The 12,442-nt window shown below is 49.7% G+C and overlaps 2 protein-coding genes across 3 annotated transcripts; one reads left to right on the top strand and one right to left on the bottom strand.

The window, feature by feature from the left end:
• The first annotated feature begins 3,388 nt into the window (after positions 1-3,388).
• Positions 3,389-7,732, top strand: SQSTM1 (sequestosome 1). Of its 2 annotated transcripts, XM_054079874.1 has the most exons (8): positions 3,389-3,625; positions 3,706-3,801; positions 4,558-4,787; positions 4,900-5,056; positions 5,520-5,609; positions 6,126-6,367; positions 6,602-6,809; positions 7,439-7,732. In XM_054079874.1, the coding sequence occupies exons 1-8, from the start codon at positions 3,448-3,450 to the stop codon at positions 7,594-7,596; spliced, it is 1,359 nt and encodes a 452-aa protein (XP_053935849.1). In that variant the 5' UTR covers positions 3,389-3,447; the 3' UTR covers positions 7,597-7,732. The 2 variants fall into 2 exon arrangements, with proteins under 2 accessions (XP_053935849.1, XP_053935850.1); XM_054079875.1 differs by lacking the exon at positions 5,520-5,609.
• Positions 7,733-7,916: 184 nt separating this feature from the next.
• On the bottom strand, positions 7,917-12,025 carry MRNIP (MRN complex interacting protein). The gene is made up of 7 exons (XM_009561620.2): positions 11,897-12,025; positions 11,765-11,824; positions 11,272-11,369; positions 10,181-10,250; positions 9,752-9,888; positions 9,407-9,494; positions 7,917-8,931 (listed from the first exon to the last, which is right to left on the bottom strand). Exons 1-7 carry the CDS (start codon positions 11,969-11,971, stop codon positions 8,329-8,331), a joined length of 1,131 nt encoding a protein of 376 aa, XP_009559915.2. The 5' UTR covers positions 11,972-12,025; the 3' UTR covers positions 7,917-8,328.
• Between the last annotated feature and the right edge of the window lie 417 nt (positions 12,026-12,442).

The raw sequence follows: 12,442 nt of genomic DNA, 5'->3' as shown, positions 1-12,442 counted from the left end.
GGATCCCGCACCTCTCCAGAAGCTTCTGGAAGGTATATGCGGCACTGTGGCAGCATGTGGACTCTGCAGGGGGGTGCACAGGGTCCAAACCTTCCCCTCTTCACCAGGACAGCGATGGGAACCTCAGGCTGCAGTGATGGTTGAGGAAGAATTCCCTCTGGAAAATCACTATCAGCCTCTGCTGTGGTTTGCAAGCAAGGAAAACACTGGACGCACTCCCTCTCTCTCCATTCCTCATCCCACTAGGACTTCACTGGGAACATGAAGAGTTTGGACATAAGGTATATTTATGATGACAGCGCCCTCGGAGCAAGAATCTCACCAAATATTTTTAAACACTTCCAGCAGAAAGTGGGTGTAGAGAGAAAGCAGAGCACTGCAGGGATGCTAATTGCTCCTTTCTGAGTCTTTCCTCTGTAACCTTGAAATTTTAAACTGGAACACGCTTTTTTTCCCCCCCTCCCTGTTGCTGTTCCTTTGCTCCATCCATCTGCGAAGTTGGCTGCTCAGAAGCTAGAGCCGACAAAACAATTTTTGGGCAAAGGGTTGCAGCGATGCCATGGGATTCCTAAAGAACCATAAGAAAACAGTCACACAGCCAGCGCTTCCCGCTGAGAATGCCAAACCCCAGATCCTCCAGCAAACAGAAGGAAAAACATCTCAAGTCAATATATGTGGGAATATAGCGCAGCTTCTCACATGGCCGCGCCAGGGGGCTGAGAAACCGCCCGGAGGCACCATCCCAGGGCTGGGGGCGATAGGAAATGCTGGGAGAGCGAGGGCTGAGGTCTGCGCCAGAGAAAGGGAGGAAACCCCTAACCTCGAGGATGAGGAGGACAAGACTCACTGAGTCACCCCAGTCCCATGATCGGTGACCTAAGCTAACAGCAGGCTGGTGAAAGCCTTGTTTTCCTTGTTTTATAAGCACATGATGTCAGGACCAGAAAGCTGAGCGTGACTCAGCATGTCGCACCAGGAGAAGGGAAATTCCGTCTGGCTTTTGGCCCCCTCCATAACTGCCAACTGGATTGAAGTTCACACAGAGGAAAACTTAGATTTCTGGCTTTAATTTGGTGTATCTCCTGATAATAAAAATGCATCGATGAATCAGGTGACATAAAGGACTTGAAAAGATCCTGCAACTTGAGGACAACCTGTTGTGCCTCGAACACCCAGGCAGTGATGGAGAGGGGAACCAGGTATTGGTCCTGTCTGGGAAGGCAGCAACCTGGTGCTTAAGGAAGGAATGTGCTGGGTCCTAAAGGATGAGTCCTTGGCTCTATAAATGAGACCAAAAGTGGCTGTTGGGGTCCTCAGAAACAGGACAGGAGATGGACATGCTGGAGGTGATGCTTGGCAGGGCAAACGGGACACCGGCACCATGTCCTGTACTGCACACCCTGCTACTGCCCGTCCCAATTCTAATTTTACAGACAAAGAAAACAATCCAATGCTGTCAAGCCAGCAACTTTCACATTTTCAGAAGCAAGGATACACAGAGCAAAGAGGGAAAAGGGAGAGGAAGTGCAGGACAGCTTCACCGTGTGCCCAAACCTTTTGCTTTCTCATGCTGGTGAATCATTCCCCGCACAGCATCATTCATGCTTTAGTCTGAATCTGCTTATGGTTAAACTTTAACTCACCACTTCACGGTGGAATATTTGCCACATCATATTTAGAAATCCAAATTCATAGAAAACTTTCTAAGTTAAAAAAGGTAACACTTTCCACTGTAAATACTATTTTCCAGAAAAGGGTCGCAGTTTCAGAATTACCACACATATGTCAAAAATGTCATCACAGAAACTAAAACTAATCCTTCTCTCAACTGTAGATGACAGATGATGACACAGTTTTCCCCAAGTTATTATGTTAAACCAAGAAATAAGTCACTAAGAGTCACAGTGGTCAGGCCCCTGGGTGAGAGGCAATTAACACCAACAAGGAACCTAATAATCATTGATCCATCTTTATTTAATTACACTTGGATGGCACAGACAGTGTGTTCTGCCAGCTGGACTCTCCTGTGGCCAGATAAGAGGCCTGTCAACTGTATCTGATCTGCAAAAAATTACTCCTGCCAACCAACTTGGAAAGCCCCCAGAACATCCTCCTCAATGTCAGTTGTGTTTATACTAGTCTAGTGTCTTTATTTTTAGCCCCCCCTTCCAAAACACTGCGTTCGGGGAAGAATCATAGAATGGTTTGGGTCGGAAGGGACCTTAAAGCCCACCCAGTTCCAACTTCCCTGCCATGGGCAGGGACATCCCACTGGATCAGGCTGCTCAAGGCCCATCCAACCTGGCCTTGAACCCCTCCAGGGATGGGGCAGCCACAACATCCTTGGGCAACCTGAGCAAAGGCCTTCCTCCTTATGTCTAGTAACCAAAGAGTTATTTATTCCTGCCATACTGAGGGTGCAAACTGCTCCGATGGGAACTATCTGGTGCGAGCGTGGCAGGCTGAGAGCCCAGGGCTGCTCCAACAGGTCTTGGAGGCCATGTGGCCACCTAGAAGGTACCGATGCCACTCTTGCTTGTCTGCTCAGGCACCAAGGATGCTCTTGTGACCAGCACCCAAACTGCTGTGCTCCCGGCACTGTCCCAACCACATGCTGGGGATGCGGATCCGGGCACAGGGCAAGGCAAATATTGGCATTTCACAGAATCATGGAATCCTTTAGGTTGGAAAAGACCTTTAAGAACATCTATTCCAACCGTTAACCTAACATGGCCAAGTCCACCACTACACCATGTCCCTGAGTGCCACATCCACACACATCTTTTGAGCTCCTCCAGGGATGGTGACTCCACCACCTCCCTGGGCAGCAGTGCTGGACAACCCTATCAGTGAAGAAATGATTCCTAACATGGAGCCTGGCTGCGGGCAACGTATGGGCGAGCAGTCACCCTTGGAGAACAGGAAAGCTGTGACGTGCCCTGGGGAGGAACGGCAGCCAGGCTACAGCCCGGGACAGGGGCAGCGGGGCCGGGGCCGGGGCCTGCGGGAGGGGGCAATGGACGGGACTTGTTCGTAATGGGCGGGGCCTGCGGGCAGGGGGCGGGGTCAGAGTAGAAAGAGGAGCCAGGGCACGGGGGTGGAGCCTGAGCAAGGGGCGGAGCCTGGACACAGTGGGTGTGGCCTGGGCAATGGGGCGGGGCCTGAGCCCGGGATCAGCTTGAGCCAGCAAAGCCTGGCCCGCAGGGGGCGGAGTCTGAGCGTGGGGGCGGAGCCTGGAGCAGGGTAACCCTGAGCCTATCATGGTGGGCAGGGCCTGTCCATATTAGGAACCGGCTCCTGTCTGGTGGGCGTGGTTTATTCCATATAAGGCATGGTCTCCTCCCAGTGAGCGTGGCCAAAGCACCGCTCGCTATAAAGGTGGCCGCGACCCCGCCCGCCGCGTCGCCGCCCGGCCGCTCCCCTGGTAATTCGTGCTGCGCCACAGCTATGGCTGCGCTGACGGTGAAAGCTTACCTGCTGGGCAAGGAGGAGGCGGCCCGCGAGATCCGCCGCTTCTCGCTGCCGCCGCCCGCGCGCTACCAGGCCATCTACGACCGTGTCGCCGAGCTCTTCCAGGGGCTGCTGCGGGCCGGGGCGCCGCCCGCCTTCCGCATGCACTACCGGGGTGAGCGGGGCACGGGGGGATCGGGGCACGGGGACCCGGAGTCCCGGCCGGGCGCTCACCCCGCGCTTTGCCCTCCGCAGATGAGGACGGGGACCTGATCGCGTTTTCCACCGACGAGGAGCTGGAGATGGCGATGCCGTACGTGCGGGATGGCGTGTTCCGTGTGTACATCAAAGGTAACGGCTCCGAAAACCGGAGCGGCGAGGCCTGTCCCGACCCGGGGCCCCGGTGGCACCTGCGGCGCGGGGGGGAAGTTAAAGAAAGGGCAGGGCGAACGCCAGAACGCGAACCCTCCCTGCTGAGGTGGGTAAAGATCCCAAGTTATGTGCTCTCAGCCCCCGCAGCCAGGCCGGCTCCCAGGAAACGCTACCCTGGCGCTGGGATCTTTAATAATCACAACAAAGCGCTAGGATGCTTAAGTCCAGTTTGTTCTTCGGCACATAATGACTTCCTAGTCCCTTCTGTTCACGCAGATGCCTGTAAAGCTTTATCTGCAGCCCATCCCCTGAGCCACACAAGACAGTGCTGTTGTCTCCTTTCTCATCTGTGCCATCCTTATCTGTTAATGCCTCCTGGCATTTCTTCTCAACTCCCCCTCCAGAAACATTTTGTTAGCAGTGTTTAGGAAGGTTGGATGAGAAGCCCAATGGGGTAGTGCAGTATTTTTATCTAAAAATAAACCTGGCAAGAGACTGGGAAGGATAAGGCATGCTCAGTTTGAGGAGCAGGTATCTTTTTGAAACCCCTTTGCACGTGGTTTAAGTTATATTACACGCCCCCAGCTTGTGTTTGTCAGGCAGTGTAAAAATAAACTGACCTGGTAAGTCAATACTGCTCCAACAAGAGCTGTTTGTGCTTCCTTCTCCTCTACCCGATTTCCAGCCTTTAAATAGTAACCTCATTCTTGATGCAGAGTTTCCTCTCCTTAATAGAGAAAAAGGAGTGCAAGCGGGAACATCGCTCGCAGTGCAGCCAGGAGCCTTCCAGGGACATGGTGCACCCCAATGTAATCTGTGACGGCTGCGAGGGACCGGTTGTGGGCTCCAGGTTCAAGTGCACAGTCTGTCCCGACTATGACCTGTGCAGCACCTGTGAGGGTAAAGGCATCCACAAGGAGCACAACATGGTGATGTTTCAAAGTCCGCTGCTAAATCCATTCGAGGTGAGCAAAATCTATGGAGTGAGAGTATGAATGCGATATTCCTCAAAGTCATAAATTTCAGTTACTCGGACTGACTGTGTGAGCAGAGTCACATGAACGTTACCCTCTACAGTGGATTCCTCGAGGACGCTGGCTCCGTAAAAGGCGGCATGGTGTTCCCCCCTTCCCGTGGATGCACTGCTGGGGATATCCTGGCCCTGCTGCTCCATGCCAAAACTCCGAACAAGCCCAAGCCAGTGCTGCAGCGTCCAGCCCACCTGCTGCAGAAGGTAAGAGGGGATGCCCTGGTAAACAAGGTGGTGGGAGCCAGATGAGCTGAGGTTCTGTTAGCACAAGGTAGAGTCTGGATAGAAAACCAGACAGGAACTGCCCCAATTTGCTTGAAATGATGAGCACCTTTCAGCACAGGGTGGGATTATTTTAAGGCATACTTGGACCCACTCAGTAGATGAGGATGCAGAGGCTATATGGAACCAAACCAAGCTGAGCTGTTGGGTCAAGCATGTCACTACTCCAGATCTGCCTTTCAGCATGGCTAATGAGCCTTAACAATGCTAATGCCACTGGTTTTCTGTTCCAGAGGTAGGGCAGTGTTAGTTTTTGTCTCTGTACTGCCTTTGTTGTGCAGTGTGTGTGTGACGGGAGCCTAGCCCCAAGATCTCAGGGGATACTCTGTGTAACAGCTCTTTCCCTCTGAGCTTCTCTGTGTGCTAACAGAAATTGTTTTTCTAGAAGCTTCTACTAACAGTCAGCCTCAGGACCCCAACGTCACCTTCCTAAAGAATGTTGGGGAGAGTGTTGCAGCTTTTCTCAGCCCCCTGGGTAAGTGACTTGGTTTGTTATCCCAATCCCTGAGACTGGCTTAAAGCTCCTTTTAACAGGAGCGGCAGTCAGCTGTTGTGACAGATACCAGAACTGCCTCATGCTACTAAGCCTTGAAGGCTTAATTCACTCCTGGTACTAATAATGCCTGGGCTTAAAGCAGCAACTTGGTACCTTTTAAGAGCCCTCCTTTGGAAGGAAATGAGGAAAAACTTCATTGACATGGCACTGCTGTAACACTAACTTCAAGTCAGTGGTGACTCGGGTTTTTGCCTGGCTCATGTGGCCATAGATAACTTCTGCCCTGAATATACGGCTGGTCTGTCTGCAGGAGGGTGACTAAACAGTGCTCAACTACTCTTTGTTTAAAGAATGCTTTGCATTTTAAATCCTACATGTTGTTATATGGCAAACTGTAGGATTACAGACACAGCATTTAGACTAGGATCAGTCCATGCTCTTCTCAGACTGTGCTTTGGAAAAATCCCTGTAAGACTCTCTCAAATGTCTTTCTAGGTATTGAAGTTGATATTGATGTGGAACATGGAGGACAGAGAAGCAAAGTGACTCCTGCTTCTCCCACTCGAGAGAACAGTGCTGAGTCAGGCAGCAGCGCTGTTAACCAAAACCTTCAGACCAAACCAGACCAGAACACCACAGCTTCTGCTAGAGAAGTAAATGCTGTTGCAGAGCAGATACAAGACATGGTGATAGATCCTGTGCCCACACAAATGGAAGATGGCAGCTTCCAGTCCCAGGTACAAGAACCATGACACCAATTAATTTAATATGCCCGCTGAGGTTTTACTAGAAAGGAAACTAATCATTGAGCACACATTGTGGGATTGAATATTAAGATGTCAGCAGATTAAGCAATACACAGCACCTTTGCTTTAGAGGTTTACAGGATATAACCCTTGTATTAAAGGCAGACAGGAGCATGCATCCTACCTGGAAAGCACTACAGCACCTGGACATTCTTTCCATTTCAGGAACACAGCGAGTCCAGCAGTTCATCAGGGGTTGATGAAGACTGGACCCACTTATCTTCTAAAGAAGTGGATCCTTCCACGGGTGAACTGCAGTCTCTGCAAATGCCAGAGACGGAGGGTCCCAGCTCCCTGGATGTATCACAGGATCCTCCCCAACCAGGACCTACAGGATTGCGAGAAGCCGCACTCTACCCACATCTCCCACCAGGTAGGAGAACGTATTCAGCTTTCATAACGGAGAGTTAACTTTCCCTTGGGAGTTGCCAATTTGCCTGACAGACGCAGAGCTGCTTTTAGACATGTAGAAACCAAGGTCACATGAGCTACAGCTAAACTTGTCTGTACCTTTGTTAGCAGGTCTGGCAGCTCTTGCACCCTGTTAGACATGTGCCTCTTCAATGTGGGCAGCTAAGTCTGAACAAGACTTCTGACCTTAAACTAATAATGCTGTTCAAGCAGGATGATGAGAGGTGGCATCCTTGATCAAGTCCTTGCCCTGTACTGTTCCAGAGAGAGCTTTAAGTGCAGGATGCAGATATGTACCTCCTGTGACTTGAAGATTGGATTTTTTTTTTTTGGTGGGAGCCAGTTAGCTGAGATCAACAGCATTGACTCCTACAGCCAGGCTGGCTGAGTCTGACTCGGCAGTTTTCTTAGCTGGTTATGTCTTTATCTGAAACATCTGCCCTCCTGGGAGACGAATGTCTTCTAGCATTTCACCAGTTATTCTAGATTTACTAGGATTAGTGCCAGCCTGCCTACTGCATGGTATTAAAGCTTTGGCTGGTTTGCCAGTTACATCAGATGTTTTCAACTTTTAAACTCTTCTCTTAACAGAAGCAGACCCTCGCCTCATTGAATCTCTGTCCCAGATGCTCTCTATGGGCTTCTCTGATGAGGGGGGATGGCTCACTCGACTCCTGCAGACAAAGAACTGCGACATTGGGGCAGCACTAGATGCCATCCAGTATTCCAAGCAGCCACCTCACTTGTAGTCTGTGTAACAAAAAGCACTTCCTCCTAACTGAAAGCAGACAATGCGGTACAAGTCACTGAGCTGTTCATCCTTCTTCCTGCTAAGGGCTTCTGTCTCATATTCCTAAGTGCTTGTAGAATGGAGGAAAAATAAATACTGTTTCCTGTGATGAGTCTGCGTGAGTGTTTTAAGTATCACAGCCCTAGTACTGTGTTTACTGAGACTGTTAAATCATGCTGCGACTAAGCTAAGAGCATGTGCTTTTATCAAGCAGCCCAGCCTGCCTTTTTGCACATACCCCGGTGTACCCTTAGGGCTACACTTCTGAAAAGGGGATGTTTTGCTGGCTCTGAAGTCGGCTCTGCAGCTCTGGAAGGAAGGGTTGCTACGGGAGATCTAAACAAAGAGGCAGCACAGGGGAAAAGAGGGGTAGTTTGTAATGGGGAATTAATCAAGAGTTTAACTGTACTACTGGCCAGGAATCCTTAAGAGCCTTAGATGTTTCTCCCCGCAAGCTGACCTACTTCCATTCTTATTTCTGGCTGATGAGGTTGCTGGACAACGCTCTGTAACTCTAGTACTTGCCTGCTGCAAGTCTCTTCTGCTCTCATCTCCTTCCCACAACCGCAGCCGTAAAGCAAGTAAACAACTTTAATAAGTGCAGTTCTACAAGGCCATTTTCAGGTCAAAATACTCAACAAATATATTGTAGGGACAAACAAGAAAGCTATGCCAAAGATGCCTCCACTCCTCAGATATCATCATCAAATTCATCACCTGTGCAGAAGAGGCGTTCCCGAGAAACATTGCTAGGCTTTGGCCTGGTGGTGTAGTCAGCAAGGTTGTCTGCTCTCCTAGGGCTGTCCAAGCAGCGCCTGCCTGCAGTGGTTTCTGAAACCCCAGATCCCACCCTTAGCAACTGGCCCAGAGGTTCTTTGAGTACCTCTTCCACAACTGAGCAACTGCTGCTGGGCAGAGGGGTGCCAGGCAGTTTCAGGGCAACTTGCTCAGTGCTAGCAACATGCTTTTTAAATTCAAAACCTGTACCTGGAGGCAGAGTTCGTCCAGCCTGTTCTGAGCATATACTGTCCACACCAGCACCCGCTGCAGTGGTGCTGGGCAGCCCTAACGTTCCACCGCCCTCCTGTGGCAACAAAGTGACCCTGGCAGCACTTCTGCTGTAGCTGTCAGAACACGAGAGGAATTTTTCCCACTTTGATGGTTTGGTACAAAGAGCTGGGGTTTGTGTAGTGTCCCCAGGCACTATGGACTCACAGACAGCAGGAACCATACTGTCTCCAGAAAGAGCATCTCCATCATCTTGATCAGGCATTGCTACTAAACATTTCTTGCGCTGTAAGAAGAAAAAAAGAGCTTGGTTATAAATCCAAAGGGCACTCGGGTCCTTCAAATGCTCACAAGTTCACACAAGCCCTTTGAGGGTGATGCCCTGAGTGGGCCTATGAACTTTGGGCTGTGAAGACTCACGACAACTTCAGGGGTACTGCATAACCTTAATGACTGCACGCTACCTTAATGACTGCATAACCTTAATGACAGCACTGCTGCTTAGATTGAAGCCCTTCTGACAGAGGAATCTGGCTCAACTGCTCTGCTTACACAAGGTGGCATTGTTTCTGCCTGACTAAAACCTTTCAGAGAGAAGCTCCTGACACATTTTTCTTCTCTTCCCCAGTCATTCAAATAGAAGAGCAGAAGAAGATTCATAAAAATCCAAAGTTGTGATGACACAAAAGAGGTCAGGAGGATATTTTTGTTTGACTGGTAGGCAGCATCTTCTGTAATTAAAATATCTCAGAAGTTTTAACCTTTTTGACTTGGTAGGAAAGCTGGAAAACTCCATGCTCCTCTGTGTACTCCTGAACATCACTGGAGAGGAAGCTCTTCTGTAGTCTCCTGGCCAAGAAAACCATTCACAAAGAGGACAGATTAGCTCCACGGTGATTTTTTTTCCCCATGAATCACCAGAGATTAATAAAATGCATGTAGCTAGGAATCAAAGCAGTTTCACCGCCAAATACCAAGCCCCTGCTCAGGTCAGGTTGTACATTGCAGCCTGTACTTTGCTCGGCTATCACAGATGAGCTGCCTCCCACTCCTTCAAACCACATCACCACTGGGAGCAGGAATTCCAGAAAAAATTCTTTCTGTACCTTTGTTCCTCCACAGTGTTCTTCCTCTGGGAACAGAACCGGTGCCTTTCTGTACCCGCCGCCTCCTCCCCATCTTCCTGATTTTCACTCTCCTTGTCCAGATATTTACTCCAGCGACTGACTTCTGCCCTTCCCTCCTGCAACATTGGAGAATTACTGAGAACAGCAAAATACAGGATTCTCGTTTATGGCTTTGTGATGTATGTGCTGAATGCCTCAACTCACAAGGCGGTTTAGGTCATGCTCCCAGGTTCAGTACCCCAGTGGAGCATAGTTTCTGTATATGTCTCATTCTCTCACTGGGGGAGCCTCTCTGATTATAAACATTATTTCATCTGTCTGAACCCATATGAAGGGATCACCGATTTCACTTGGATGCCCTTAGGTCAGTATGGGCTGGTGTTTACTCCAGCTTTGCAGGTCCCTTACCTGCTGGACCAAACTGTCTTCATGTTGGGCTCCTGTATTTTTGCTGTCATTTATGGATTCTTCTATGTACCTAAAACAGAAGTTGAAACTCGAGTTTCTAGAACACGCTTCTGTCTGTTGATTTATAATTTTTAGATCACCTAATCGTAGCACAAGGGATTGGACAGAAAGCATTGGCAGGAGTCAAGTCAGAAAAAAAAGGATCTATTGAAGAATAGATATCAAATGAAGGATTTGCAAGATATATTGCCCAAACACTTGAAAAAACTTAGTTATAGGGTAGCCCTTCTTCCTTATATACAGACAGAGTAGCAAGTTTGAGCTAAAGCTGCTAATCTTGTAATGATGAATTCCAACTTATCACAACTAGGGATGTAACAGTGTGTCTTTTGAGACAACAGCTGAAACCCACTAATTACATCCCAAGCAACCAAGGAGAAAGAGAACTTATTTCACAATGTTCAAATTTCACAATGTTTTGAAAACAGAAATAGCAACCCTTTTTGATAAAGTGAACACACACGGAGGTTTCTTCCCAAAGCTTAACCCTGTAGCACTGTGTACACACGACTAAGTTATCTAACTGGCTTTGACTGATTTCCGAGAACAACCTTGAGTAAAGAGGAAGCTGGCCCAGTTCAAGATCAGTTCAAGATCACACAATTTGTAAACAGATTCAGTAATTAAATAAACAGGAAAGCACTACTCAGATATTCCAGCCCAGCAGGAATTACACCCAAAAGTTTGTGCCAAAAGGTCACCTCGTCAGACAGTAAATAAGAAAGACTTAATTGAAAACCCCAACCAAATCCTTTTGCATGTATTTTGACGGGTTAAGGCTTGACCAACACACACTATTGATCAACTAAACTTATCTGAGAAAATTCTTTGTCAAAAGAAACACACCAGAACTCTAAACCAAACAAATATTACAGCTTGTTCCTATGGGGCAACAATGAAACTGGCACGTGGCATGACTTCACAAGATAGGAAATCCTCCTGTGAGCTCAGCTGGGGTAACAGGCACCCAAGGAATGAAGACACACATCAACTGTAGGACAAGAAAGGAAATAAGCAGATAAACACTCTACCGAAATGTCCAACCGATTGCTTCCTCCGCCTCACCCTGCAGCAAGTTTAGCTTCTGGACATGACGCCTGCAGTCCAAGCCAGACCCTTGGCCGTAAACCTGCAAACAACAACAAAAACAAGGCTTAGGGAGCAACCAGAAGGAAACAGCACAAAGTGAGGCTGTGCTCCAGCTAATACTGAAGCGCCAAATAAAGGCAGCGCCTGCGGCTGAGAGCGTGATGTCCTGCGTGGGGCTAACTGCCAAGCTGGGCTCCCCACTGCTGCGCTACAGGGCTAATTGGGCTCCCCACTGCCACCTTACGGTGCTCCTCAGGCGCCCACTGCCACGATATGGGGCTCCCTGGTCTCTCAGTGCCACCCTACAGGGCTACTGGAGCTCCCAGAGCCGCCCTGCGGGGCTTCCTGGGGTCCCACTGCCACCATATGGGGCCCCCAGAGATCCCGTCGCCGCTCTGAGGGGCTCCCGGGGCCCCCGCTGCTCCCGCCCCTCACCTTCTGCACCGTCTGCCGCTGCCCGCACACGCTGCAGCTCCACTTCCCGCTCCGCTTGGCCTAGGAGGGCACACAGGGGTGAGCGGGGGCCCCTCCTCGCGTTCCCCGCCTCCCGCTCCCGGCCGTTCCCACCTGCTGCACTTGGAAGCGGAGGCAGGAGCAGCACCGCAGCACCCAGCGCGGCACCGCCATCCCCCCCGTTGCCATAGAAAAGCTCGCCTTCCGGCCACGTGATCCTTATTCGAAACGACACGGCCGCTTTTCCGGTCACGTGACACAAAATATTACAACATCGCGCGCCCCTTTCCGGTCACGTGATACAAGCCGTGAGACGAAGGCGCGTGTCTCGGTCACGTGACCGCCCGCTGGTCCCGGTGGGCTCCACAGCATCCGCGGTGGTTCCTGGTTCGGGTTGGAGGGAAAGGCAGGCACGGGGTAACTGAAACGGAGAAAAAGGAGGAAAATGAAATGGATAAGAAAGAAAAAAAGAAAAGAGGGAAAAAATAGTTTAAAGTGTTTATGAGGAGGAAAGGAAAAGAGAAAAAAGGAAAGGGAAAGAGAGGAGAGGAAAGGAAAGGGAAAGAGGAAAGGAGATAAGGGAAGGGGAAAAAAGATAAAGGACAAAAATTAAAAAATATTTTAAAAGATTTTTAAAGAAAAAGGGAGAGAGAGGGAGGA

Source organism: Cuculus canorus, chromosome 14 (genome assembly GCF_017976375.1).
Source record: "Cuculus canorus isolate bCucCan1 chromosome 14, bCucCan1.pri, whole genome shotgun sequence".
Classification (NCBI taxonomy): domain Eukaryota; kingdom Metazoa; phylum Chordata; class Aves; order Cuculiformes; family Cuculidae; genus Cuculus; species Cuculus canorus.
This window is presented reverse-complemented; position numbering and strand designations above follow the sequence as displayed.

Bases quoted from the DNA above. Each gene is read 5' to 3' on its own strand.
- SQSTM1 (XM_054079874.1), top strand. From the start codon at position 3,448: ATGGCTGCGCTGACGGTGAAAGCTTACCTGCTGGGCAAGGAGGAGGCG. The intron at 4,788-4,899 runs GTGAGCAAAATC...TACCCTCTACAG, and splicing joins CGCTGCTAAATCCATTCGAG to TGGATTCCTCGAGGACGCTG. The intron at 6,810-7,438 runs GTAGGAGAACGT...TTCTCTTAACAG, and splicing joins CTACCCACATCTCCCACCAG to AAGCAGACCCTCGCCTCATT.
- MRNIP (XM_009561620.2), bottom strand. From the start codon at position 11,971: ATGGCAACGGGGGGGATGGCGGTGCCGCGCTGGGTGCTGCGGTGCTGC. The intron at 11,370-11,764 runs GTGAGGGGCGGG...TGTTGTTTGCAG, and splicing joins AGCGGCAGACGGTGCAGAAG to GTTTACGGCCAAGGGTCTGG. The intron at 8,932-9,406 runs GTTAAAACTTCT...TTCTTCTTACAG, and splicing joins TTTCCTACCAAGTCAAAAAG to CGCAAGAAATGTTTAGTAGC.